The sequence below is a fragment of the Colletotrichum chrysophilum genome, assembly GCF_026319265.1.
Source record: "Colletotrichum chrysophilum strain AFK26 chromosome Unknown scaffold_3, whole genome shotgun sequence".
NCBI classification, from domain to species: domain Eukaryota; kingdom Fungi; phylum Ascomycota; class Sordariomycetes; order Glomerellales; family Glomerellaceae; genus Colletotrichum; species Colletotrichum chrysophilum.
The window spans coordinates 271,736-299,627 of NW_026517290.1; the positions used below are offsets into that span (position 1 = coordinate 271,736).

Consider the following 27,892-nt stretch of genomic DNA (forward strand, 5'->3'; position numbering starts at 1 on the left):
TGTAATGGGTCGTTTGATGCGGGGTTTAGAAACTGGATAATTGACGAAATCTGGCAGCCGGGATCTGCTCGAGGGATAGAAAAGCCCTTTCTTGTGCCATTACTTAAACCCTGGGATACTCATAGCGGTTTCTTATAGCCTTCTGAATGTGTTCGTGCTTGCGCTTCTTCTCGCGTCAAACCTCTTCTTCTCCTTGGGTGCGCTCTCCTCTTGTTGCTGGGGCGGGCCACGGCCCTTCTTCTTCTTGTCCGGGACGAACGTGACTTGCTTCTCGCCGAAAGCCTCTCCACGGTTCATCTTGCCGATGCGTCCCGACTTCTGCACACGGGAACCCAACGCGGTGTCCCTTTCTCTTCCTCCATGCTTCTGGTTGGAGGAAGACACCTTCATCGTCATCTCTGCTGCCTGGGATTGAGCCTTCTTGCCCAATCCTACCTTGGGCGCCTCAGCAGGTCTGGCAGCAGAGCTGACACCCACTTCGTGAGTATCCGGAGCGGCGACGGTGGTGCTTGGGTTGAGAGCGCGGAACTCGTAACTGGTCTCGTCGACGGCGAACGCCTCGTCCTCGAAGAGCTTGGCGAAACGCTCGTCGCCCAGTACACCGGCCTTTGTGTCCACAACCTCTCTGTTCTCCTGCCTCTTGAGCAGCTTGTCGGCAAGCTTCTGGTTGACCTTGACCTTCTTGTTGCCTCTGATTCTGCTGGCACGCTCCTTCTCGACCTTCTCTTGGATGCGCTTCGTCCTCTCCTCCTCCCAGACATAGGGGTTGGCGATGAGCCTTGCCTGCTCGTAAAGCTTGGAGGCCACAAAGTATCCGTGCATGTATGGTCTGAGAAGATTGGTCTTGCCGATAAGGTGCTCCATGCTGAGTTGCTTGAGTTCGGGCAGCGTCAAGAACTTGTAGTTGTCATAAGTCTCGGTGCGGACCTCCTCGGCCATTTCCTCGACCATGTTGTCCAAGAAGGAGCACCATCTCGGAGCCGGACCCAGGCTGGGAACGAAGAAAGAGTGCTGTTGCTTGCCTTCGTTGGCAGTCAGAAGCATACCAGTGTCCTTGCACCAGGCACTATAGTATGGTTAGCAAAGTCATTCCACCGTCCGACGTCTTAGACTTACATGTCGTTGATGTCCACAATAGGCTCAACCGATGTCCAGGGCGTGCCGTCCGTCTCATCCCAAATCTTGATGATTCTCTTGTCGGCGGACAGAACCTTCTTCTCCTGAGACGCAGTTGTCATGTGAATCAACTTCTTGATCGGGAAGCCGTATCCTTGATCCTTGGTGAGAAGAGGTACTGGACGACGCAGATCAAACAGCTGAACCATGCCGTTGGCAGATCCAGTGGCAATAGAAAGGCCTGAGGCGTTGAAGTCAAGTGCAGTAATCGCTCCCTCTTGGCAACCAAGACGTGCAACTCTAGACTTCGACCTGGCGTCCCAGAATTCAACAGTGCCAAGCGATGTTCCAAATGCAGCCAGGCCGTGTGACTTCTCCGCCAAAGCAGCAGCGTTTACACTGCCAGCCTCGATGCCACCTTGCAAGCCAGCTCCTTCTTCGTCCCCACCAACATCAATCTGGAACGACTTCATGAATCTTCCAATCTCGAGATTCAACCGGAACACCTCTCCCAATCCGTCTGAATCAACTCCGACGGCCGGTACAAGGGCCTCCGCCGAATGCCTGTCGTACAGCAAATCTCTTCCATATCGAGGTATCCTGATCGTGTAGTGGCAGCCCATCGGGGTGTGGAACTCGAGTCGTCGGTCATCTTGGAGAAGCAGAGTCTTCGAGTAGTCGGAAGAGAGAATGGCCAGCTTCTCCGTGAGAGAGTTGGTATGACGCGCGAACGAGAGAGACAGTTGCGGCAGGTTGTGGACGTGGATTTGAGGCTTGTAGGTTCCGGCACTGACGGCCCAGTCACCATCCTCGCTGACCTGGATACATGTGCTCGCCTCCTCGAATTCGAAATCCTGCAGAAGCTCGACTCGGTTTGCGTATTCGGGGTCGTTCTTGAGTGATCTCTTTCTGCGCCTGGCCAACCAGTCGGGCAAAGGCCTTGCTGTCGAAGCACCAGAGATGGTGTAGACCGGAACGGTGCCGGGGTTTGTCAATTGCATCGTGACTGTGGGAGGCCGGAGACGGAAAACACTGATCGGTCGATCGGTTTCTGCGCGACGATGCGACGAAGGATGAAGGAAATCTGCGACCGAGGGGAGCCAGAAAAAAAAAGTTCTGATAAGATAAGAACGCGGTGGCCGGTGCGTCGGTGGGCGGGAGCCACACCTGGCCCACCAGCGCGGACTTCTCGGTGAGGCGGTGGAAAAGTAAGTCCTGTTTCCGACCGGCCCCCTGCCGAATCAGGCGACGCTGCATTAGCGTGTATCTCGACCGCTGGACAGGGACTTTTAGCGGGTGGGCAGCAGTGATTGGCTGAAACCGCGTCCGTCTTCCGATCCAACAGGACCCTGTTAGTGCACTATTACAGGCGTTCAGCCGAACGAACTGCTCCCTGAGGTTCCAGTCTGCTTGCTAGTGACCGTGCTGAACTGAATTCCGCCGCTATCCCGACCCGGCCAGACCTGATTGCTGAACACGCAATATCGTTGCGAAAGACCCGACAACCTCCCCCCCCCAACGACAGCCTCGACGATCGAGCATCGACGCTTCCCGGTGCTCCATCATCTCGATAACAACTGCCTGGAAACTTCTATCGCATACTTCCTGTCGGTACTGGACCAGTCTTGGACTCGGTTGATGCCGAGCAGCCGGTACTTTGGTCGCGCTTTCGACCCACGGAGATGGAGTCGATGACTTCGCGAAATCCAGCAGACAACCCTTCCGAAAGCTCCTTGAATCGCTTATTTCGCTCCAATCGATGCCAGAAAGACGTTGATATTTTATGACTGCATTTTCTTGGATTTCAACCGGCTCCTGCAGCCTCCGGGAGCTTTAGCGACTGAGGGAGTTGATGTTGCGACACGGATTGAATCCCGCATTTGCGAGACTTGACCGTCGACATGGACACAAGCGAATACGATACTAATACCTTATTAAATGTGCGTCGCATCACTTCCCACATAATTTAAAGTGGCTGACTTATCTCCTCCAGAATAACATCTCCTCGATCGTTTTCCGAGTTTACGAACCTTCTCAGGAGCACGCGCAAACCTTCCCCTCGGCTGCTGCCGATGTCGAGACCGAACTACGGAACCGCGGCCACATCGTTTACTATGATGCGACCAGGCGCGTGCTATGGTATTTCCATGTGCCGGGGAAAGGAGCGACGGCTACCGACGACAATAATGGGGCTTTGGGCAACACTATCGAAGTCGAAGGTGCGACGCTGTTGATGGTCGAGGATGGTTCATTCGAACCGGTCAGTCTGTTCAAAGGACGCGCACCGGGTCAGCAAGCTGCAAATACCCCCACAAGCTCTTCATCAAGTAACTCGGCCCTTGACCTGTCACTTCGGAATTCGCGGAATACAGGCTCTGGGCCGCCAAGCTCTTCCGATCCCGATTCAAAGCCCGCCTCAGCCGGAGGACCCGATGCGAAGGGTACAAGCTCTGTGCCTCTGAAGGACGCATACGAGCATTTTGTTACGGCTCTCTTGTCGACCGTTTCCGCAGCTTTCTGTAGCCGCATTTGCGCGATACCTGTCAACTACCGAACGGTCCTTTTTCCCGCGAAAGTCTCCCGCGAAAACCAGTCCGACCGAGCTCTCGATTCTGATTCAGCAGTCGTCGGAACCTTCCGCATTTATCTGACCACTACGGGTGCGTTGGTTATGAGCTTGTCATTGTCGTGTTGTGAAGGTCTACTGTCGGTGAACGAGCCATCAAGTCCGGGGCAGATTGTGTTGGGCTCTCAGATCTTGGCGGCCCCGTTCGGCGTTCTAGCGAATTATCAAGGATTCATGGGCGGTGGCTTATCATATCCAGAGCTTGGTCTTGGACAAACTCCAGATACTCAACTCTGGAGGGGCGCGGATGCTAAATCATCGCAATGGAGAGACACATGCATCAAGATCCTCCAGTCCCGTGGGCTGTCCCCAACGTTGCTTCAGTCTTGCCCCTGGATAGCACTTCAGATGATCCGCCGAAAATCAGGAGACGGCAAATCAACACCACTCCCGTCAACAATGGCTACGATATCATGGCCGGCTGCCCTCTGCTTCCGCAAAAAGTCAGTGATTCAGGCGCGAAATCATGGTCTAGGAGATACCGCATTGCTGGCCCACGAGGAGACTGCAGACTTTCTAAGCGAAGCTAGAACCTGGTTTCAGCTCGGAACTGACAGAGAAGAAAAAGTCACCAAGCGGAAAAAGGAGAGGGAGACTGCGGCAATAAAAGAGACTCCCGCGGCCGTCCCACCACAGCAACCCAATGGACATTCGCCTTTAGGTTTAAGGCGCGCGAGCAATGCAGCGGCCGTAGGTGCAATGTATCCGACCCCTCCTGACGGGGTTCAGAATCCTCTAGGAATCACGCCCTCCCTAGACGGCACCACCTCCAGCCCAGGGGCTCCGAATGCGACCGTAGCCATCGTCGATATCGATACCGCCATGGCAGATGTCACCATGCCTGAAACTGCGGTGCCGCATACCAGTCAACATAATGAATCGTACGGTGATGGCGGGTGGAACTCGAATGACAACAAGCCAAGAGCAGATTCATTCCTGGGGGGCGAGAGCGACAACCTCTTTGGAGACATGGGCCCGGATATGTTCGGCGATGCCGACATAACGGATGCTGATTTCAGCTTCTTTGATGAGCAACCCGGCGATGATCTAGATCTCTCGGGTCTCCCTGATATGGGCATGTCAGATGCACCTTCGATGCCTCCAGTGCTTCCGCCTCCGCTGCCTGAGCCTGCGAAAATGGCTGCTCCCCCGATTGAGTATACAAAGCCCGAGCCGAGTCCACCAATTTTCACCAAGCCCGAACTCAAGCATGCCAGGAGCACACTCATGGACGAGGGAAAGCAAAGACCTAGCACAGAAAAGGCTGCCGGTACCAAGAGAGAGTCGAGCCCTTTTGGCCCCGATACGGTTTACAAAAGGGTCCGGGCATCCTTGGGAGACATCGACTCTGCTCCAAGCAGAACACCTTCAAGGAAAGGCAGCGTCTTTGACAGCGTAGGCTTCGATCCAGTGCTTCCCTCTGTCAACAAAAAATACGAGCAAGGGGGCCGTTTTGACTGCAATCCTGTCACCCGCGGGTTGGCACAAGAGTCGATCACGCAGCCTGGTTCTCAAGGTCCGCCTACAACCGACTACCTACGGAGACACGGGAAACAGAGGAAGCAGCTGAAGCACTCAGAGCAGACGAGTGTGGTCATCCGTACGATTACCGGCGGTCTGGAAAACGCAACCTTGAACACGAGTCCTGCAAAAATGGATGACTTCGCATCCGATGCGGACGATGTGAGCTTGGTGTCTGACCAGGATGACGCAAGCTCAACGACAGATGAGCCAGCGTCTCCGTTCAAATCAAGCATTAGAAGACTGAATTTCGACGACGATGTGGTTTCTCACGTTACCTCGTTGAAGGACATTGAGTCTGTCGAAGACTCTGATCCCACCTTGGCCTTGGAACTCCCTAAACTAGCCAAGGTCGAGGCAACAGAGGTATCGATAACAAAGTACTTTGAGGATGCTGAGGTACTGCCGATTCATCTTTCACTAACAGATGAGGACATGGTGACAATCGCTCAGATTGTGACTGAGCAAGCGGTCACTGGTAACTTGAAAATCCGCGATTCGCAAGCCAACACTCTGAACACGGCCATTATATCAGAAACTCGTCGACAGCTGTCATCATTGAGTCGCACCGCTCTACAGACTCTGCGAGAAGTTGTCCCTGCTTGCCTCGGCGAGTTCAACACCTGCAACTTCAAAGGTGTCGTGGAGGTCCCTGACGTGCCGTTGCTGGGGCAGCCTAACAGACTGCACCCAAGGCCAGTTCCGCAGAGAGATTCGAATGCTGAGCCGCCCAAGCCCAACAACCTTTTCCAAATCCCTGCGCCACACATGGAACTCCGCCGCGCAGAAGCCAGACTGTCGGTGCTTCCGTCAAGCGTCCAGTTTTGGGAAAGCTTGGGTCTCGGCCCTGCCCAAGGGACGAAGAATGTCAGCGTTGTCTGCGTGTTTCCGAACTGGGACGGCATGACAGATGTTGCCGCAGCGTTCCTAGATCGGATGCGCAATGTCTATGAGCTGCTGAAACTGGGCTCGTTCGAGCGCCTGCCCACGAGCTCAAAGGTGACCGACGGGCTGATGCCATTCGAAGCGGACAAGATTGCTACTTCTCCGGGCACGGTCAGCCCTCACATTGGGTCAAGTCTGGATGATCGCATGGAGGCCTTGAATCAGGGGCTGTTGTCAGCAAACGTGACGGAAAAGAATTTTGTTGTGTACTTCGTGTACCCTCCGGATCACCCAGGGTCGATCGTGGAGGAATGCACGGCGTTCCAACGGCTTTTCGAGATGCACAAGAGGTCTTTGACTGACAGGAGACAAGCGCCTGTCAATGAACTTGTTTTGCAGCTGGTTCCTCTAGATTTTCTGACTTCTCCTGTGGGCATCGTTGAACCAACACCAAGCGACGCCATCAAGCTAGCGATAGAGACGTATGATCGATGCACATTGTTTGGCGGGCCGATGCCCTCGCCAGCTATCATGCTGGAGCAGTCACTACCACGAGGCATCGACTTCAAGATCTCCAATACCTCCTCGTCTTCGGTCATGCACGAAAACACCTGCATGCACATCGCTTATGCACAAAGCATTGACGAGAGGTGGATTACGGCAGCATGGACCGACAACAGGGGATGCCAGCAAATGACGGCGTCTTACAGTCTCGGGCGCAAAGGCAAGCCACTTTCAACGTCTCTTAACGATGTCTACCACGAGATATGGGATACGACACATGATTTGATCTCCAAGTGGAAGGTACACTGGCGGATCATTATCACAAAGTGCGGGCCCATGGACCAGCAAGAAATTGGTTTCTGGCAAGGTCTCGCGCAAACCGAGTCGATGGCCTCGATGAGCCTGACGTTGATCTCAGTCGACACAAACCCGTCTCTACAGTTGCTTCCTCCGGCAATAAAAGTACCAGCGACAGCATCGTCAGCATTCTACACCACCCCGGTGTCAACACCGCAGGCATCAATACTCTCTCCCGAGCAAAGTGGGACGCCCGCCACACCTATGAAGGAAAATAACCCCGTAAACGCCGCGACGCCGGGAGGCACCCCTGGTGACGGCAACGCGGAACCAGCCGAAGGTGACGCCATTCTTCTTGATGTTACGGATCAAACGTGGGGTGCCGTGCTTGCCCATCGACTCAGCAACTCATCAACTCTTGGAGAGCTCAGTCCTGCTATAATCAGTGGGTATCTAGTCAAACGCGGCGGAACAAAACTAGAAGATCCACCAGTGGTTTTGGAAGTCAACATTTTGCACGTGGATAGCAACCCGCGGCTGTGCGAGACTCTGATGCGGGAGATGCTCACTTATTTCAGGGGCCTTGGTACACTAGCTCGGGCCAGGGGCATTGTAGATAGGGGGACGGATATACGGCCTTGGCATATCGCGGCAGCGGAGAAAGGCGTCCGGGCATTATACCTCTTGATGTGATTGGGAACGGAGGTTTTGAGGTAGACTTCCTTTGGGTCCAAGAATGGCGTTAGACATGGCGTTGGACCTTTGATTGTACACGTAAAGAACAGAGTCAAAAGGCTCGGAATTCATCATCATCATCGCTACCATGTATTCATGTGCACCGCTCTTTAAATTGTTCTATTCCTGATCTATCTTTCACCCCGGCCAGTTGATGCCCCGGGGGAAGTCTATGCTCATAAAGTGTCCATATGATATAAGTCCACGCTCATTTTGGCCAACCCATATTAACACCATGTACTGAAATTCCATCATCAAACTACAAAACAAACCCAGCCAGCAAGGGCAACTTTAGTTCCAGAAGCCGGGGAACAGGAACTCGACGTTCTTCATGGCCTCGGGGTTGCGACCCTCGGGCTTGGTCATGAACTTGACGGCGCCCTGGGACGCGCCCTCCCAGTGCTTGGCCAGGACCATCTCGCTGTGCTCCTGCTTGGCCAGCTCGTCGAGGACGCCGCCGACGAGGCGCTTGGCGTTCTCGCCGTTGGCGGCCATGTACTTCATGACCATGGCGACGTCGACGTCCTCGAACGAGTGCCAGCAGTCGTAGTCGGTGGCCATGCAGATCATCTGGTAGGCCATCTCGGCCTCGCGCGCGAGCTTGGCCTCGGGGAGGGCGGACATGTTGATGACGCTGCCGCCCCAGGAGCGGTACATGTGAGACTCGGCGCGGGTTGAGAACTGGGGGCCCTCTATACGATGTGTGTCAGCAAGACTCAAACTTCGGCGGTTCGTACGGGGGGGAAAGGAAGCACTGCTTACCCATGCAAATGATGGTTCCCTTGTCGTGGAGCACGACGCCGTCGCCCTGCATGTGCGCGGCGCACTTCTTCACGACCTCAGCCAGGCGCTTGTCGAAGGGGTCCGCGAAGCCGACGTGGCCGACGACGCCGCCCTCGAAGAAGGTGAAAGGGCGGATGCCCTTGGTGCGGTCGATGACCTGGTCCGGGACGACGAAGTCCATGGGCTTGATCTCCTCCTGCAGGGAGCCGACGGCGGAGAAGGCGATGACGCAGCGGACGCCGATGGAGCGCAGGGCGGCGATGTTTGCGCGGGCGGGCACCTCGTGCGGCGCGAACTGGTGGTGCAGGCCGTGGCGGGCGAGGAAGGCGATGGGCACGCCGGCGTGCTCGAGGATCATGATCGGGGAGGCCGGCTGGCCCCACGGCGTCGTCGGGTTCAGGGCGGCGACGGGCGTGTAGCCCTCGAGCTTGCCGAGACCGGTGCCGCCGATTACGGCGATGTGGACGGGGCCTGGTGTGAGGCGATGTTAGCATCGTGTTCTCAGTCGCGCGCGCGCGCGCATTCGCGGGTGGGAGCTCGAGGGAGGGGAGAAAAGCATGTCGAGGAGCTTGCTTACGGTCGAAGGTGGTAGGAAGGTCGGCCATTGTGTCTATGATTTTGGTTTTCGCGGGGGAAGGGGTATCACGATTCTAAGATGACAGATTCAAAGACAAAACAGACGACAGCTTCGAGCTCAACCGGATATAGAATTGTGACGACCTGGGTGGATGGTAAGAATACCGAACCTTTTTTTTCAAGGACCCCGCCGAATTTTACCCCGCCATCCCACGCACTTCTTCAGTGCCCCGCCATTGCGACCTCCCGGGCGTCCCGCATTTTCATGGTCAGCAAAATGTCCCCGCCTGGATGGCCAATCTTCTCAGCACGTGTCGAAGATCATGCCTGGGGCGCATGCATTGCTAGAAACGAGATATCTTGAATCAAGAGGTCCGGGGTGTTAGCACTAAAACTGAGCTTCTGGACAGGTTGTGGACAGGAGTTGGGGGGGTTCTCATATGCTCTTTTCATCTGAGGTATCTAGCTCTCTAGACTTTTTGCTGGTCTTCATCCGAACTCCAACCCTAGTACATACAGACAAAATTCATTTCTATGCAAAGCAAACCGGGGCGTCGTCGTTTATTTGCTCTCCTCAGCTGGGCGCATAGGCAATTCTGTCTCCTTGGCCGCGCCATCCTCCTTCTTGGCTCCGCCGGGGTAGCGAGAGCCCTTGTCCTTGGGCTGCTTCTTCTTCTTCTTCTTGTCATCCTCAACCGGCGGGTAGGCCTTGACTGTGACTTCCTGCCACTCCTGGGAAGCCTGGAAGGAAGCTTGGATGGGTGCCAAGAGCGCGTTGAGAGCCTTTGTGACGGCCGGCTTCAGCAGCTGAGGCGTCAACTGCAGGGTGTTAGCGTACCGTCAAAATCCGCGTTGATACATCCTATACTTACCACATCGTTCTTGTAGTCCTCGTGCATAGCAGCAATGTCGGTGTAAACCAGGGGCTCGAGGCCGTCACGCTCACGCTCGACGGTGAACTCCTTCTTGCCCTTCAGGGCGGCTGCGGGGAGCAGCACGTACTCGACAAAAGACAAAACACCGTTGCCCTCGGCAACCTTGGGCACACACTCGGCCTTGCGGAGCTTCTTCTGGACGACTTCAGGGGCATCGAGAAGGTCGATCTTGCTGTCTAAGGGGCCGTGTCAGCATGTGCATACGCCGGCAATCACTCATCAGACTTACCAGGGTCGCTTGCGCTCATCTTGCCGCCGTTGAGACCCGGAACCATGGGGTTTAGCAAATGCGCGCGGACCTTGTAACCAATCTTGGGCAGCCATTCCGTTGCCGCCGCGAACAGCTTCCTCTGATCCATGCCTACAGAAGTCAGTCGAGGGTGGTGAGAGACAAGTCAAAGGGTCCAATACCTCCAAATTGCGCATCAACGCCCAGGTGCTGCTCGTCGCAGACCTGGAGGACAGGGTAGAGCAGACCGCTCATAGGGGCGTTCTACCGTCGTGTTAGCCCCACGCCCGGCACGATGGAACGGGTGATCTCACGTCCGACTGCTTCACAACCTCCGCACCAGCCTTCTTCGCATCTCTTTCGCTGATGAGCGAGCTCATCTTGTAGATATCCATAATGTACTCGGGGCTCTTCTGGTAGGAGCTGCCCAGAACGAAGTTGAGCTTCTCGGTGGAGACGCCAACGGCCTGAAGGATGTTCGTGATGGCGAACTTGTAGAACTTGGCGCGCTGCTCGACGAGCTCAATCGGGGCCTTGAGGTTGTCGAGGAAGCCGTGGATATCGGCGAGGAGGACCGTCATCTCGCAGCCGGCAGCGAGGAATTGCGCCAGCTTGATGGCCGGGACGAAGTAACCGCAGTGCGGTCTGCCGGTTGTCGCAGTACCTGCAGCGCATTCGGTCAGCCAATGCATGACAGCATAGCTGGAAGAACAGAGTTCAAGTATGCTTACCCCAGTAGATCTTGGGGTTGCGTCCCTCGGCCAGAATCTTCTCAATGATCTCGGGGTTCATGACCTCAGCCAGGTTCTCCTGGATGAGGGCGAACCTCTCCTGGGCCGTTGCGCCTTCCGCCATGTTGAAGTCGGTATGAAAGTCGTAAACGTCGTAAACGGTGATCGAAGGGAATTGCGGCGGAATTCGACGAGACGCAAGAAGCGAGATCGTGGCAGGATCGGTAGGTCGAGATCTGACGGTCGAGGACTTACGGATTTATCTTGTCGGGTGAGTCAAGCCGTGACTCGTCGCACAAGTGGCCCAAATTCCCGTTGAACGGAGGACACTGCAGCAAAATTACCCCGCCGAGGGGAGGTCGTCGGAGCCCACGACGGACACGGCCGATAGAGGGGTCTACAGGGGCAGAAGCCCCACGATTGGCCGATTTCAGGGGGCCCAGCGCTCCAAAATTTCACAGGGCTCTCAACCCAGAAGAGCAGTCGCATCCGCGCGTACAGGCTCGCATTCTTCGCACAAGACTCAGAAGGTTGGATATGCCACATGGATCAAGATGAAGTTCGTCTCTCATGAAGAAATTGGGATTTCTGATGCTTTGTTTCAATAACTCGGTTCAAGAATCCAGTTTAACTTGGGCAAATGTCTCCCCGTTGTTAGAACCTGCGGCTGGTTCAGCAGAGCCCTCAATCCGGCAGTTGGTCTGTGTGTATCTGCTTACCAATTTTGAGTGCAAAGATACTTGGGCGGAAATTTTCCTCGTTGGTGACCTGCCCCGTCTCTCATCCTCGAGCCGCCACCCCGTTCGACGTATCTTGATTTTACATGAGAACTGTGACTTGATGCAAAAGTTTCCTCCGCCGCCTTCATCTCACTTCCAGCGTAATTACTAATCGAAGGTTGTTGGAATTCACTCTGGCGGTGCCCTTGCCATGTTCACCAAGTCTCGCACGCTACCCCATCTTTTAGTCTGAAAAGTGATTGCCAAACTCACTTCCTTACTACCACGGAGCACACACCATCTCACGACACAGCAGCCATGACGGTAGACACAGCACCGTCGCTGCCGGCGGACCTGGAACTTGACGATGGCACGCCCGGCTCTGAGTCCATCGAGGAGCGCTGCTTCTCAGCCGCCCTCATCTGCCTCGAAGGCCACTACACCATACCGCCCATGGGCCCCCAGACCGCAGCCAGGGTCTCATCCATGATAGCAAAGACCCTTGAGAAGACACACACATTCAAGCATGTGAGGTAGCTTGCTTCAGTTCCACGTCCTGGGAACCCTGAGACATATCTGACAAGAACCAGGGAAACGTTGTCACGAAACGTCGAGATTTGGATATGGTTGACAAAGATTTTCGGCGCCGCCATCCCCAGCCTCACCACACGCTCAGTAGGCCCGCTGTCAAGTCTCAACGACCCCGAGAAGGGCGTCACCCCGCAGGAGAGCACGGCTCTCATCGTAAAGAACCACCACAGCCTCAAGGATGACCTCTCTATTCTCAACAAGCTCATGCACATCGCGAGGAACCTGCTGGTGACGTCGGAGCCCGAGGTCCCACAGGACATCTGCGCCGCCGTCCACTTCGACCAGATGGTGTACCAGACCATCATTCTCTGTGTTAACGTCACGAGCAAGGGCTACGACGGCGAGATTCTGGACGAGACATCACGCGCAAAGTTGAATGAGATTACGGACATGTACAAGAAGCTTCTGGTTACCTCTCTCCAACAAGCACACAACTGGACGGCCAAGAACGACCGGAACAAAATGTCATTTTGGTACGACGTTCTCTTTGACGAGGACGCCCAGCTGGACGACCCCCAGGACGGCCTCGGTGATGGCTCTGGATTCCGTGTTGACGTCGCAAAGACCGAAATCCAGCACTGGCTTGAGCGCAACTCCAGAATGTGCGACACGGCCCGCAAGCTCCTCACAGACTACTCCCAGAACAAGTCTCACAAGCCGCCCGGCGTCCTGGCTCCGATTGCCCCCCTGGCCTGGAACTGGTTTCCGGAAGGCCAGGTGAAGGTTCGCGCAGACAACTACAAGGAGGGCGAGCGCGTGACACCGACGTGGGACCCCGAAATCCAAGACAAGTTCGAGCAGGACCGCCTGTACTGCCGAGTCTCGAGGGAAATCGACACATGGTGGTTGCGCGCCCGAGACGCAAACTACGAGGGCTGGCAGGTCGCCATGCCTTCCGTCGACTTTGCGAAGCAGCGGACAGAGCACTGCAAGAGCAACCTCATCAACCGCTACACACCCATGCCCGTCATGCGCTCGGGCGAGGAGGCAGAGGTTGTCGAGGTCGAGGAGTCGGGAGACCTCCCGGAAGGCTCGCCAGAGGAATATGCCGAGGACTACCACCACGTGGAAAACCTGGACGACATGATGGACGACGACGACATCGACGACGACGAGTCCTACGGCGAAGGACCCTTGACCGGCCTCCTCACCGAGATCCCCAACATCCTCGACCCCAAGCAGATCGAGGCCCTCCACATGATTGTCAAATCCTGCATCCTCGACTCTGCCGGCACGGGCCTCACCCACGCCGGCGAGAACCTCCAAAAGACGCGCTGCCGCATGTTCCTCGCCCTCGACTGCGGCAAGTCTCTCCTCCGCGAGATGCTCGTCTTCATTGCCGTCTGGGAGAAGGACGAACAGTCCCTCATCTTCCAAATCACCTCCCAGCTCATCGAGGCCCTGCACCACTCCGCGCTCGTCCCCTACGCCTGGAACTCCCTCCGCATCCCCAAGGACATCATCTCCCCGGCGCAGACCGTCCTCCTCCGCCTCGTCAACCACATCTTCCGCTCCCGCATCAGCAACCCGCCCCAGGACAAGAAGGACCAGGACCGCGACGTCAAGCTCGTCATGTTCTTCTTCAGCTTCTTCCGCTCCCGCATCGTCCCCGAGTGTGTCGCCCTCATGCACCTCCAGGCCCAGATCCGCGAGGAGAACGTCGACCCGGCCGAGTTCCCCGTCGACACCTGGGACATGGAGCGCGCCAAGGACGGCCTCGCCCAGTACCTCGACTTCCTGACCACCGCCTCCGAGATCGCCGAGTCCCGCAAGAAGCTCATCGAGTGGGAGGCCGTCTACGACCTCATCACCCTCCTCAACGGCCTCGAGGCCGGTGTCCCCAAGAAGCCCCTCGTCGACGCCGTCCCTAGCCGCAACCGCCCTCCTCCCGCATCCACTCCCCCAGACCAGCAACAGCAAAACAGCGCCGGCTCCACCCCGATCGTCGAGCGCCCCTACTCCACAAACGAGAGCCTTCCCCCATCCCCGCCGCCGCCGTCCCTCTCCGACCCGGCGCACAAGTACCCCTGGTCCGGCATCAAGGGCCAGATCTTCACCATCCTCGCGACCCTCCTGCAGCCCCCGCCCGGCCAGTCCTCGCCGGGCAACCCGGAGGTGCAGAACCAGATGGTCAACCACAACGGCATCGTGCCCCTCCTCAACTGCTGCGCCTACGACGACCACAACCCCTTCGCCAAGGAGCGCGTCACCATCTGCCTCAAGTGGCTCCTCGACGGCTGCGAGGCCGCCAACAATTTCTTCCGCGAGCTCGTCAACCTCGCCCCCGCGCCCTCCCTGCGGCCCCCGCCCGGCGGCACCACCACCTCCACCATCCGCGTGGACGGCATCGCGGGCGAGGTCAAGGTGCAGGTCCGCTCCAACTCTGCGCCGGCGGCTGGGGACGGCGGCGGGTCCGAAGGCGGCGACGGCAAGAAGCACGTCCACGATCCCTACGGCTTGGTGGACAGCGCGGCGACGCTGAATCTCTCAAACAAGAGGCCGGAGACGAACGAGCCTTTCAACGACGACGACTTTATGTAAATAGGTTCCGGTTCTTCCAGGGCATATCGCGATGGGTGCATTGCTGGCGTTACCTAGGCTGGGGAAAATTGCAATTTTGATTCTGTTTATAAAGGGGTGTAGTAGGTGCCTTCTAAACGAGCGAACATCAACACGTGGCTAAAACAAACATATCCAACCCACATTTCCTTTTGGTTAAAAGAAAGAATAAAAGGAGTCAGGTGCCATTGTGTGTCCTGTGATCCAGCAAGCCTCCTGTTCCTTGTTTCCTCCGATGCCCATTGAAGCAAAGTGAACGCTGGTTGCAAAACACGGAAAGCTAACACGCAAACCCAAACAGACTGGGAAATGAACAATTTTACACATCAAGTCCCCCAGCCAGCAGGGCCAACTGACACGGACAATGCTAACCCCAACCAGGCTTCACCTGCGAAAGCCGCAGCGTGCGCCAGACTGGTACGGATACGGGTTGTACCGGTACTCAGGGGCGATCCTGGCGTTCTGCTGGACCGGCTGCTCTCCCGGTCGGAGGACGACAGAGTACGAGGACTGTGGATGGACGGGGTGAGGCGAGTGCATCTCCGCGCCGTGGCCCGTCTGCTGCGCGGTCTGCCTCAGGATGTCGTCAAAATCGAGATGCGACGGGCCGGGAGAGCCTCCCGCCGTCTGCTGGTGGCCCGGGCCCATGGGCGAAGCGGCGGGGATCTGTCCCCACGCCCTCTCGGGCTGGTGATGCTCCCAGGTAGGCATCTGCGAGCTGTGGTGGGCTTGTTGGTACATGGAGATTCCGGCAGAGACCTGGGGGCTGTAGTACGACGACTCGTGGTCGAGCTCCGGGCTCATGCTGGCGAGACTGTGTGACGGGCTGTTGGGGCCGCCGCCGTCGTCTGGCGAGCCGAGGCCGATGAGGGTCGGGCTTGCTTCTATCTGGATCCCGCTCTGCTGGGACAGGCGGCGGACGTTGCGTTTCTTGCAGTTGTATTTCCCCAGTTGCCACTTGTCGAACTGCTGGCGGTACGACCTAGTTCTGAGCAAAGGGTTAGTTGGTTCCTTTCTCTGGCCCCCAACTGACATCACCATCTTTTTGCACATGTATGAGGCCATCGGAGGAGTTGTGGCCAATTTGGTTGTGGGAACTAAGACTAACAGAAGGAAAGTTAACTTACGATGCCTTGAAGCTATGCTCCCTCTGCATGATATCCTTGACTTCCTCCAGAGTCCGGGATTCCGTGATGTAGAGCCTCGTGATGGTGTCACGGTATTCCTTCCAGGCTTTCGTCATGATTGCGCCGGCCGAGCAGGAACTCTACGAGTTGACGGTTGGTTCATTGAAAAGAAACCATGGATAGGGGCATAGACACCGAAAGAGGAATCGAGTGACACTAGCTACGGTGACATTTGATGGATTGTAAGATGTTTGGCTGGGAAACTCTCAGGGATTAGGAAACAGCTTGTTCAGCACTATGTATATAATATTCAAATCAGGCTGTAGCAGGTGTGCTTGTTGGCTTATCCATCACTGCCCATCACTGCGATCTTAGCCCGTTCAGAGGCTGTAAAGTTGGGGCTGACGACGGTAATTCCTCATCAACGTATCTGCCTTAAAGCCTCTCGCGTAATAACATATCTTTCGCTCATGCTGCAAAACAAAACAAATGCATGGGTAGGGATGGTTCTTCAATCGTCCAAAGAGCACAATTGCGCGGGAACCAGGACGGAACGGTGCGAGTAAATCTGCCTTTCTCATTCTCGGCAGCCTTGACTCTCGTTCAAGGGATCAGAAGGCTGCGCGGAAGGTGGTGTGGACGCAGCACACCATTCATGACCTACCCCCTCACCTAACCCCTCACCGAGAAATCTGCAAGGCATTGCAGGTCAACCAAGGTGTGGCAGTCGGTCGTTGGAGACTTTTCCTTGAGTGCTTCAATGTGCACCTGCGCGGGTGTTGAAATTCTGGTCCCCGACGTCATCACCGAATCGCGATTAGAACCGTGCTTCCTCCTGAGTTGACTCATAATAATGCCTCTTCTTCAAGCAGAATACGTCGCAGGTGCTCCTCCTGTTCTTCGTTAGCCAAATCGGGATTCCACTCCGGTAGGGTCGAGCAAAAAGACCGGGCGGCTTTGCACTTATACCCATGCCGTGAGGCTTCCCAACAGATTGTGGATGGCCACGTGAATTGCCTGCAGGTTTCAGCGCCGTGTCTCGGCGTCGCAAATCGCTAGGCAGACAGTCGATGATGTGAACGTCTGGACGTCAGGTATCTGTATCCGACTCGTCCATCGATCTTTTCACTCGCACTTAGATCCTGTATTCTGTACGGAGGAAGCAAGGGAAAAATGGGGGAAGGCTCAAATAATAATTCTGTTTCATTAAAAGCTATTCATTGCCATAAACAAGTGGTATCCTCCAAACGCATGCGCCAAGGTGGCAGCAAAGAAAGCATGCTGGCATAAGGCTGTGTGTAGCTTGAAGGGGGTGGCCAATCAGCCGAACACTACTGCACGACTGCGGCGAAGTATGCCTCGTCACGAGGCTCAATGTGTAAGGCAACCGGGGATGGAACCCTCTCAACATAACACCGCCTCGCTTTTAAAGTAGGGCGGAAGATGACGGGCGTCTGTCGAAATCTGGGGCTGACGGGGTGTGCATGGGGGAGCGACGAGAAGAAAGATGGTGGCCATCGAATCCCTTAAGCCTTCTTTTCCTCAACAGGAGGCGTCTTGGTCGCAGGGATGGCGGTGCCCGAGGAAGGACCGTCAACCGGACTCAAGATTTCTGGGCTGGCGGTAGGATCGGCCCCAGTGACCCCGGCCTCTTGGCCTGGGTGAGCGCCAGACTGAGTGTTGACTGTGGGAGATACTGCGGCGAACTTCTCATCAGAGGCCATTGCCGGCGAGGTGGGGACCGAGTCCGGAGCAGCAGGGCCAGTAGCTCCCGCAACATTCTTGATAATCTCAAACCACTTCTCGGCATCCGCAGGGGTGTGCGCCTTAAAGGCCAGTTCTGCACTGCCTGTGAGCTTGGCACTCATTGAGCCGCTCTTGTCCTTGCCCTTAACGTTGAACTTGTCCCCGTTGGGTTGACCAATCACAGCGTCCGGAAGGTAGATGGATAGATCCGGCTTGGGGTCCGCGCGGGTGTTGTCAGAGTCCTTGAACTCGTGCAAGAACTTGGCCGGGGTTACGACGTAGTAGCCAGTAGAGTAACCCCAAGACAACTTGTTACGCGACTTGCGCTCGAGAGAACCCTCGATCAGGGGCTTGACGCCAGAGTGGTCCATGTTGGGGAACGTGACAGACTCGACGGATCGCGGAGCATCGTTGGGGTTGACCAGACGCTCGCCGCTACGGGTGACGAAACCCTTCCACTCCAGATCGGGAGGAACTCGCTGGACCGCGCCAAGCATGTCAGAGTACAAGGCACGAGTCTTCTCGGCCTGGCCTCCAGTCAATTGCACAAAGGCCTCCATGCTCTGCTGAATAACCTCGATAACGTGAGCCTCGAAGGCCTCGAAGTTGTTCTGGACGGCAATCAGGTCGTTGCGGTTGTTGTTCTCCTCCAAAACTTGCTTGTGGAGTCTGTGCAAGACACCCCGGTGGACGACGTATGGGTCGTCTGAGCCGTGCATCTTGCCGCCAGCCGACTCAAAAGCAGCGGTTTGCTGGCCAAGGAGCTCGATATGCTTCTGGGTGGTGTTGCGAGCCTTCTCGACCTCCTTGGCACTCTTCTGGGCACCGTGAGCGAGCTCCTTGCCCTTGTGCTTGATTTCCTTGTGGAGACGCTCAAGAACCGGTAGAACAGATCCCTTGATGCTCTTTTCCGTCTCGAGGTTGGTGTTGATTATAGCCTGAGTGTTGGAGCGCATGTTCTCAAAGTAGCCCGCAATGCCGCCAAGACTCTGGTCAAAGTGGTGACCCTCCTTCAAGGGATGAGAGATGACCTTAAGCGCTCTCTCATACTCCTTCGACTGAGCCTTGTGGATCTTTTCAACGGCCTCCATGTAGTCCTCTAGGTATCCGACGGCGTGCTTCCAAGCCTGGAGTCGCTCGGCGAGAAGGCCAGCGGTCTGCGCGCAAAGTGTTAGCTCGTGCTAAAGAGGGATGACAACACCAAAATGTGAAATCGACAAGACGGCTGTAGATTTCGGCTGACTGCCAATGACAGGCCAAGCATTTCAACTTACGCTGGTAGGGTCGACTTCAGGGACCGCATCGTCGGTGGTCGAGGTGGTCTTCACGGTCGCCGACCTCGTCGGCAGCGCCTTGGTGTCCGCCATAGTTTCGATGTGCAATTGTGAACAGGAATGCGTGGGGTATTTGAACTGTCAGGTCGACAGATGGGTATCGCAGTGTAAACAGGGTCGCTCAAATGCTCCTGTCAAAAAGATTGGCAAGGGAAAAGTGCAGCAAGCAGGGCGGACGAGGTTATATCGCAAAAAGGGCGGCAGTAGTGCAGTGTAGCTGCCCAGACCGTCGCCCCTTGCCCCCCCCCCCCCCCCCCCCCCTTCACTTTCCCTTTCCCCGCCAGTGACAGCTGGTAATTAAACCGCCCAAGCTCCTGCACGAACACACTCGAATGACGTTCTCCACCGCCGCCGACAACTTTTTTGGCCCTAGCGCCAGTCCCTCAGCTTGCACGTCCCCCAAAAGTGGAGTTGTCTGGACCCCCTGTGACGATCACGACTCTCTCAGGGAACACAAATCCAAGCTTTCTCATTTTGCTGTGCTGGTGCTGGGTGCCGGTGCAGCTGAAAGTGACCCCCAACACGGACGGGCAACATCTGTCGCGCTTGCTTGGGCTGAGAAACTTCCAGCTGTCCAGGGCCTTTCTTTTGCGCTGGCATCATCAGGTGTTCCCCATTGCGACACGCTAGAGTGAAGCCAAGCGGTGATTCCGAGTAGTTATGACGTCAACACAAAGTGAACAGTCCCCTACTTCCCATCACACGAAATGCGCTAGTTGAGATTAGATGATCCTTCCCTATCAGTCCTGCCATCAGAGATGATAGCGCGGCCGCCTAGTGACACGTGTAACTAATAACAATGTTGTTCAATCCAAGCCGTGGTAATATCGCACTTGCTGGGGTACCCTTCGTTGGAGGAACAAGCTTTTCAATCTTCCAGAGGAGCGGCATTGAGATGACGGCCGACAGCATTCGGGAGCAGGGTTGCAGCCTGAACCTCCATCCGGAGGCATTGGACGGAAGTCGACGGGCGGCGACATGAACCGATTGGTCTTATGTCATGGTCCAGACCCTGATGACAGAATATCGTAGAGTTGGGAGGGACTGATTAAGAATCTTCGGATGATGGTGTTGGGTCGAAAAGCACAGCCCAAAGACTCTTCTGATGGGTAGCCAATCAGGGGATGGTGGTGATGGGACGCCATTCGGGAGCCCATGAGGCCTCCACACGAAGAAATGTCTTGTCTGGGGGACAAGGCCAAATCGATGTCTCTAAATCAGTGATTATTCTGTATCTCCTCGTGACAGTGTTGCCCAGATGAGGCGGGTAATGGAGGACGATGGTGGATATGGAGACAAAAAGCAAACCAAACAGACCAACCATTCTGACCATGTCTGCGCGGCTATGATTCCAATGCACCTCATTACTTCATTCATGGACGGCATATAATAGAGAAGACGACGATGACAACGGTAACGACCGACGACGTCGAAGATGGCGAGCACGCGTGAAAAGTAGTAGCTCTAGCACAAGAACAGTATTGGGTCCTATTTCCACTTTTATCAAACTCTTAAGCCTCGAGTATCTGTAAGAAATACAGTCCCATGCACACGGGGGAAACAGGCGTTATATCACTAAAAATCGCAGAATAGCTAAGGCTCGCATAACTTAAGGTAACACCTGTCGCAATCACCACCAAAGGGTGTCCATATAGTGAACCGATCAAACCACCCTGTCCCAAACCTAGATCCTGCACACGCCATATCAGTCACTCCTCCAAAACGTAGCAAACGTAACCAACAGTATCTGGCCTAACAAGCCTCGCTCAAATGACATCCTGCCCGGCTCATCGGCGCCATAACCAGAAAAACGAAAACACCATGCATCGCCCTTCTCTTGCCGCGCAAATCATGTAAGCGCTTGCTGAGCGGGCTCGAGAGTATTTAACCCACTAACACCAAGCGCGCGCGCGTGTGTGTGTGTTACCCCCGCGATCCAAACGGTCTGGAATCTCGCATGGTCGCTGCGGTCAAATCCGACATCGGCCGGTGGTCCCCGGCGAAGTGGACCCTCTCGCCGTGCCGCATCCTCGGTACTCTAGCGGGGCCCCTCCTATTCCGAGCTGGCGTGGCCCGAGGGTCTCGTCTCTCGGTGTTGCGACGACCCGGGTGCGCAAATGACTCATTCCTCCAATGGTGGAAGATCCACAGAACCGGTTTTGAATGATCTGTGTTCACATGTGAAGGAGGAGTCTCGCACGCTCACGCCACTTCAGAGACGTTTGATGCAGCACGCTGCCACATGCGTCACACAAGTTGGATACATTCACTTATAGACGTTTGAAAAATATGAGTCTCCTTTTGGTAATTCGCATTCGACGTGCCGCGATCTAAGCGGTGGGTATATCTTACAACCGTTTGAATGTCTTCCCTATACCGCCCCATTGGTCCCCATATGCCCATTATCGCAATCCGTGTACGTGTGTTAAGCAGCCGCAGAGTCCTGGTGCCTCAAGGCGCATATCTAAAACCTGTAAATATCAAAGTACCGCCTCACTGAAGTCCGGTCTCCTCCAACGCCAGTGCCATGCCGTAAAGTAGTGTCTGCCACCCTCTATAACGTATAATGAAATCAAAGAAGCAAGGTTGAAAATCTTGTATGTGTTGCGTTCTGAAGACTCAGTACACACGCTCACGCCCTTGGAGGAGGTGAAGCCTGCGGTCATCGCCACCCTGGACTGCGTGCAGCAGGGAAGTCATGCTCGCGGGACGATGCCACGAGCGGTGCGAGCCACCGGGGGGGGTAGTGGGCTCGCTGCCGGTGCCACCCTCATGCTCAGGAATCATGCTGAGCGGGTCCGCGACGGGTGCCTCACTCGCAGGGGGCGTGTTCGGGGCGCTCATGGCAGAGAAGTAGTCGGGGAGGGCATCGGTGGTGCCTCTGCGAGCAGGTGTCTTGATGGCGGTGGTGTAGCTAGGCACCTTGCTCAAAGTAGCCATGTCGGGGAAGTCGAGGTGCTCAGGGGAGTTGCGGCCTGATGGGCCTGATGAGTGAGAGTTGGAGTGCTCCTCGTTGCTGTTCTGACGAGTAAGTGCCGCAGAGTGCGATTGCGAACTCTGGCCAGTGGGGTTCGACGTCGGGAAAGCGACATCCTCGGTGATGGCGTTCAAAGAGTTGAAGGAGGTATTGCGTTGCGAGGGGTCGAGAGACACGTTGTGAAGACGTTGCGAGAGTGCTGCGGGGGCGACACCATGGCTATGGCTGTTGGACATGGCAAGACCTGCCAGGTTCTCGGAGGAACCAGCGCGAGACTGTGCGTAGAAGGGACTGCTGAAGCCAGACTGGAGAGCGGGTGTCTGGAAGCCGCTCATGTCGACGTCTTCGTACAACTGATCGAGAACGTGTTCTCCGTAACCAGGAGGAGCGATTCGGGTGACTGCGGCTTCGGCGGCGGCTGGTGTTGTGCCGGGGTTCTGGTCGACGAGGACTCCATGCTCATCGAGGGGCATATTGGGGGAGATGAAGATGGAAACGGGGAGAGTGGCTCGTAGCTGGCGTTTGTTAGCGTCTGTCTAAACCTTGGTTGTAGGTGACAGCAACATACCTCTGAAATGTGACCGTCGGGGTTCTTCAGGGCAACCACAAGCTTGAGCTTGTGTCGCACCTTAATTCCGTTGTGGTTGAGGTCCTGAACACACTGTCGCAGTCTCTTGGGGAGGTTCAACTTCTTCTCCACCATCCAGCCCTCCTGACCAGTATCTTCGATAGTGTCGTGCCAGTGCTCTTCCCTGTCAACCTCAAACTTCCAGTTGGAAACCTCTCTTTCTGTCCTGTGTTCCTTGAAAATGTTGCCAGTAGGTCCTTGCAGCGTGCACTCGCGGATCTCAAGCATCTTGACCGAGATTTCACCCATCTCCAGACCCTTCAACAACGGAGTGAAGCGCATCTGGAGAGGGACGGAGGCGCCGAAGACGACGGCCTTTTGGGGGATGACGATGGAGTAGTCGACCTTGTTCGGCCAGATGTTTTCGACGCTCATGGCATGGAGGAACTCTAGGGCGGCAGGTTCGAGGGTGCGGATAATGCGCAGAGCCTTGTAGGCGTGCAGATCGTAGGCAAGCTTGCCGCGAGCGACGGTAGCCTTGAGCTTGTAGGTGATGCTCGCTTCGGGGATTCCTTCGACGCTCTCGGCCGTGTTACCGGGCAGTGTGAATTCGAACGGCCACTCATAGTTGCCGGCCGGCAACATGGTGTTCTTGCCACCAGCTCCGCCGACGAACGGAGCCCAGCGGTGTTGGAGCAGGGTAGTGGTCTTGTCGACTTTTTGGCTCGAAACGCCAGAAGCGGCGCTCTTGGAGTAATCCCACCTATTGAGGGGGGGCAGGTCAGCTGGCCGATCTGCAAAAAAGTCGAACCGGAAATAAGGGGCACTCATACGATAATCGGAGGGTGCCGGTGAGTCGGAGGTGAACATCTTCGATCTTGAGCGGAGTGGGCAGACACAGTACTACGACGCCCTTGAGAATCTGGCCCGCAGACTCGTCTTCTCCTCCGCGAAACACAACGAAGTCATTGTCTAGTCTATGGAATGGCCAGCGTTAGTTAACGTTGCTCAGTTAGACAGTCGAGAGGGCTCTCGAAGCAGGGACGGGAAAAATGTCCTGGAATTGGAGAGACGTGGGGCAGAAAAGCGCGTACCTGATCTCAAAGAGGGAAGCGGCATGCTTGCCCGTGACGGTCGAGAATGGGTTGAATGACGGCATCTTCAGATGACATGAACCAAGCAGTATGCCTGGCAAGAGGGAAACGGCCTAAACATCGAGGAAGGGGAGGTCTGGAGGCGGGCTTGTATTTATTGACGGGGAGTCTTTCAGGGTACGAAGATACCATGGGTACATTCGTCAGATCAAAGGTGGGCTTGGTCGCAGGAAAAGCGCAAGCACAAGCACGATTAGCAACCGCAAGCTGGGATGGCAGCGAAAAAAATGCGCCGGAGCCTTCATCTCACAAACGGGCAGCCCACCATGGAGGGGTGGACAACCACAACCTGACGAGGTGGGCGGTGGGCTTGGGCGTGGGATGGCGAAAGGAGGGCGTGGACGTGGGTATCGATGGTGGGGCAGAGGCAGGTCGGGAAGAGATCCATTACCCTTGACGGGAGAGCGAGAGAAGGTCCACGTCCAGTGTTAGAGGGACCGTTCCTTGTTCAGGGACCCTAGAAGGCCGAACCTTGAACGGAGTTGGATAAGGAGGGAAGAATGGGACGAGGCCTGGGCCTGGCATCTGCGCTTGCCTGCGCCTGGTACGGCGAAAGTGAGGACGATGAGGGTCAGCGGCAGACACCGAACAAGGAGGACGGCCCAAAACGGAGCCGGGGGGCCATGGCGAGCAAAGAAACGACAGGAAGTGCAGGGCTGGGTCGACGCGGCGGCAGGTTCGTTGACGGATACGCATTACGGGATAAATCAGTACGTATCGTGCGATGCGTGGCAGACGGAGCGAGATAGGGAACGAAGAAAAGGTACGGGTGGTACGTGCGTCACTATTTTTTCTTTCTTTCTTCCCCCCCCTGGCAGTCAGAGATTGTGGCTTGCGGGAGAGAATCCCGAGTCGTTACCGACTGTTTTACAGCCCCCAACCACCAGCACAGTACACAGTCAGCAGCTAGCAATAGCCACAACGGATGGGATCCATTTCGAGCCTTGAAGGAGTCGAGAAGTGAGCGTGGTTGGCGTGCGTGTGCGTGAGAGAGGCGCGCCATCTGCCCTGCCCTGGACCGTCTATCATGGATGCTAGTGGGTTTGGCGGCGAATGTGCCCTGTATCCTGTGTATTCTGCACTCCGTATCGCTGAGGGACGAAAGGGAAGTGGGATGGATTTTCAGACCTCCTTTGCCTCAGTCCTCCGAAAGAGGGAGGGATAGGTAGAGGCGGGCAATGACGATGCCGCCAGCAGGGGTGTGTGGGATGAATCATGGTCAGTCTCTCGGTCAAACAACCTCCTTTTCCTAGGTGTTCGCAACGAGTGAGTTTGCATGCACACTGCTTGGCCTCTTGACTGGGTCTTGTGGTTGGCTGTGCGGCTACTGCTGGTGCCGAGTCTGAGTCTAAGTGTAAGCCTGAGTTTGTGTCTCTGCCGTGTCTGACTCTTGTCACAATCAATATCACTACCATCACCACCGCCATCACTAGAGGTCCGACGAGGCGCGGCATCTCTCCGTCCCTCCCTCCATCCGCGTCGGAGACGGTGCGAATGGTGCTGATGGTGCTTAGGGCTGGTGTGGGCTTAAGAAAGCCCGCAGCCACGGCGTGCTCTACCTGAGGGGTGGGCTGCCTTAGCTGTCCGGCTTGGCGGCTCCCTTTGACGATGCGCCATGTAATACAAAATACCTGCTTTCGTAATTGCGTCCGATAGGTCGGTCGTATCTACGATTATCGTGACAACGAATTATCGTCAGATTGGTAGATTTCTGCCTCATTTGGGTGATGGACGGCAACTCGTCAAATTCCCGTTGCTCATGTGGTCACGATGCATCAGCTAGCCTGTTGGCGAAACCAAGAAAATTACCTAAAATGCGACAACCCATGCGTAAGAGAGACAGACAGGGGAAAGAGAGTGACGATGAAGGAAAAAAGCAACTGGAATCGGAACACATGGTTCGAGCGCCTGCAACTGCTCTGCCCTGAGTCTGGCGTCTGGCCTGATTGGAGCTTTTCGGCAACTGCGCCCGGCTGCGATCCTGCGTGGGCGCCTCTTTTCACCGGCAACCTAATTAACGACTGGGCTGGACTGCAAAGCTGCAAAGCACACGGTGAGAAGTCCAAGTCGCCGATGCACCGCGCCAAGAAAGACATGGAATCTCCGAACAGGAGCGCCCGCTACGAACGAAGCCTAATTAACCCATTGTGCGCTCTCTTGCTCCCTCTAGCGAACTGCGATTGGTGGCCGCAGTTGCGAGATTCCGCGGTGACTTCATCATCGCTGCAACAGAACCTGGCTATTGCAAAGCAGAGCAAGAGTCAGTATCAACAGCCGAGCTTCAACCTAAAGGACACACACAAAAGAGACGGTCTTGCCGCCTCCCGCCGTTCATCTGACGGATCACGGATAAGGCGACGGATGGCCGAGGGCTGCCAATCACTGCCACCGCCCATCGCCACTGATTGGCCCCTGCATGAATCGTGCCATGGAAATGGAAGCCAGATGGAAGCTGTGGAGCTGCGCTGTGAGTGTGTGCTTCCAATGTCTTGGCACGGTGGCACCCATCTTTCCTTGCGCGCTTGCTTGGCTTGACCTCCCTCCCGTTCAGACTTCTGCCCTCCTCCACCAATTGCCTGGCGGCGCCAAGCTGATTGTCCGCCACAATGCTGTCGCCTCCCGCCTGCCCGCTGCAATATCAATGTTCCAGGTAATGACTGCCTGTCTGCTTGACACCAAGACGCCCGTTCTCGAAGCAAGAAGTTGGTTGGGTGGGTCTGCGTGGGATGTTTTTCTATTCTGCCTCGCCTGCCTGTCCTTGTTCTGTTCCCAATCCAGCAATCCGAGCTTCCTTCCGTACATTACGGATCCGATGTTCGCCCGGCGTCTATTCCTACATCCCGCAGGTAAGGGTACGAAGGTAGGCGCAGAGTCCCTTACAGAATCCAGGTACTGCCCTGCGGTGTGCGGTGGTAGTTGTCTCGCTGACCGTCAGACCGTCTCTCGCCGCCCGATCCCTGCCTCGCCCTTGTTGGTTCGGATATCTCATCGCGGGCAGGTAGCTAAGACAACGGCCTAATCTAGTCACAAAGCGCCAGCAGACCGCCTCGAAAACGCCATCGTCACCAAACGTGGCTTCGACACCCGCCTCGCCCGTCTTCATGAAACGGAAAGAGCCAAGGCTCGACGTCTGGAGGCTTGTTGTCTGTTCAGCTGCCAATCTGCCTTGCCTGGGTTCCGTTCTCGCCATGCCTATTGCCCATCACTCACTACAGCCAACGAAAGTGATGCTTGTTTGCGCTCTGTACGGGCATGATTGGCGGACCCCCACTACTCATATCGACGATGATGGACACGTCGAGGCCAAATGGTTCACATTGCCGCCTCCAAGGCGATGCAGCCGGCGGTCATGGGCAGAGTCAATCAGGAGACCGAGGAGGAGGGCGACGCGGGGTTGTCCCTAAGCCCGCATCTGAAGTGGCATTCAGACCATGATCAGCACTTGCTTCTCCATCGCCATGTGCGACATCAAGACCTGCAGTATAGCTAGGCAGATTGCTTCCCTTCACCGAACCATCCCCGCAACCTCAGCCTGCACCTGATGGCCAAAATCTCACGATATGTTCGGGCGGGAGTGCGGGCGGTATCCCGCGCAGTCCATCACACGGGGAACCCGGCAGCAGAAACACCGTCCCGCGCCTCTACGATTCTGCGCCTCATGACGGCCTTTTGGGGGTCTCGCAACTTGGCTGCCAGATGAACCAGAGAGTCTCACACATTGGGGGCATGACCCCTCCGTATTGGCATCTGCAGGCTGGCGGGAAGTCGATGCAGGCCAATTTATCCAGCACCTCTGGCAGGCCCGTTTTCACGGTTCAGTATGCCGCATGCAGCATTCTCAGCAGACAAAGGTCCTTCCAGACCTTCCAGCCCGTACGCCGAGCCGGTCTCCTGGTCTGGGCATCTCGTTCTGGAGCAGGGATCCAATCCACTGCGTCGAGTGCTCTGTCACCCCCTGGTCGGGACCCAGTCTGCTTGGGAGATCGTCACCAGGAGACACGGAAGGCAGTTTGGCAGCTGGCCCGAGCCCTGCGATGGGAATTTCTCCTGGATTGAGGGTTCGGTGAAATCCCCACCGATAAGCACCAGCCTGTGCTGCCTGCAAACCGGGATCCCGTCGTTTCTCGTTCCAGTTCTTAGCGAAGGGGCCTTTTGCTCCTGGATCGCGAGCCAAGGGCC

At 56.1% G+C, this 27,892-nt stretch overlaps 8 protein-coding genes across 8 annotated transcripts; 2 read left to right on the forward strand and 6 right to left on the reverse strand.

Moving 5' to 3' along the window:
• Window positions 1-132: 132 nt before the first annotated feature.
• On the reverse strand, window positions 133-2,117 carry COL26b_000739 (uncharacterized protein; the record flags this gene model as incomplete). Its single annotated transcript, XM_053173704.1, has 2 exons — window positions 133-1,066; window positions 1,117-2,117. The coding sequence occupies 2 exons, from the start codon at window positions 2,115-2,117 to the stop codon at window positions 133-135; spliced, it is 1,935 nt and encodes a 644-aa protein (XP_053042261.1).
• A 2,447-nt stretch (window positions 2,118-4,564) lies between these two features.
• On the forward strand, window positions 4,565-7,642 carry COL26b_000740 (uncharacterized protein; the record flags this gene model as incomplete). Its single annotated transcript, XM_053173705.1, has 1 exon — window positions 4,565-7,642. The coding sequence occupies one exon, from the start codon at window positions 4,565-4,567 to the stop codon at window positions 7,640-7,642; it is 3,078 nt and encodes a 1,025-aa protein (XP_053042262.1).
• Window positions 7,643-7,975: 333 nt separating this feature from the next.
• On the reverse strand, window positions 7,976-9,072 carry COL26b_000741 (uncharacterized protein; the record flags this gene model as incomplete). Its single annotated transcript, XM_053173706.1, has 3 exons — window positions 7,976-8,376; window positions 8,447-8,938; window positions 9,045-9,072. The coding sequence occupies 3 exons, from the start codon at window positions 9,070-9,072 to the stop codon at window positions 7,976-7,978; spliced, it is 921 nt and encodes a 306-aa protein (XP_053042263.1).
• A 532-nt stretch (window positions 9,073-9,604) lies between these two features.
• COL26b_000742 (uncharacterized protein) lies at window positions 9,605-11,062 on the reverse strand (the record flags this gene model as incomplete). The annotated part of the gene is made up of 6 exons (XM_053173707.1): window positions 9,605-9,862; window positions 9,916-10,154; window positions 10,208-10,339; window positions 10,390-10,471; window positions 10,522-10,871; window positions 10,939-11,062. The coding sequence occupies 6 exons, from the start codon at window positions 11,060-11,062 to the stop codon at window positions 9,605-9,607; spliced, it is 1,185 nt and encodes a 394-aa protein (XP_053042264.1).
• Window positions 11,063-11,975: 913 nt separating this feature from the next.
• Window positions 11,976-14,789, forward strand: COL26b_000743 (uncharacterized protein; the record flags this gene model as incomplete). The annotated part of the gene is made up of 2 exons (XM_053173708.1): window positions 11,976-12,190; window positions 12,248-14,789. 2 exons carry the CDS (start codon window positions 11,976-11,978, stop codon window positions 14,787-14,789), a joined length of 2,757 nt encoding a protein of 918 aa, XP_053042265.1.
• Window positions 14,790-15,191: 402 nt separating this feature from the next.
• Window positions 15,192-16,050, reverse strand: COL26b_000744 (uncharacterized protein; the record flags this gene model as incomplete). The annotated part of the gene is made up of 2 exons (XM_053173709.1): window positions 15,192-15,795; window positions 15,935-16,050. 2 exons carry the CDS (start codon window positions 16,048-16,050, stop codon window positions 15,192-15,194), a joined length of 720 nt encoding a protein of 239 aa, XP_053042266.1.
• A 1,410-nt stretch (window positions 16,051-17,460) lies between these two features.
• On the reverse strand, window positions 17,461-19,047 carry COL26b_000745 (uncharacterized protein; the record flags this gene model as incomplete). Its single annotated transcript, XM_053173710.1, has 2 exons — window positions 17,461-18,837; window positions 18,955-19,047. 2 exons carry the CDS (start codon window positions 19,045-19,047, stop codon window positions 17,461-17,463), a joined length of 1,470 nt encoding a protein of 489 aa, XP_053042267.1.
• Window positions 19,048-21,633: 2,586 nt separating this feature from the next.
• On the reverse strand, window positions 21,634-23,718 carry COL26b_000746 (uncharacterized protein; the record flags this gene model as incomplete). The annotated part of the gene is made up of 4 exons (XM_053173711.1): window positions 21,634-22,506; window positions 22,560-23,322; window positions 23,393-23,536; window positions 23,654-23,718. The coding sequence occupies 4 exons, from the start codon at window positions 23,716-23,718 to the stop codon at window positions 21,634-21,636; spliced, it is 1,845 nt and encodes a 614-aa protein (XP_053042268.1).
• Between the last annotated feature and the right edge of the window lie 4,174 nt (window positions 23,719-27,892).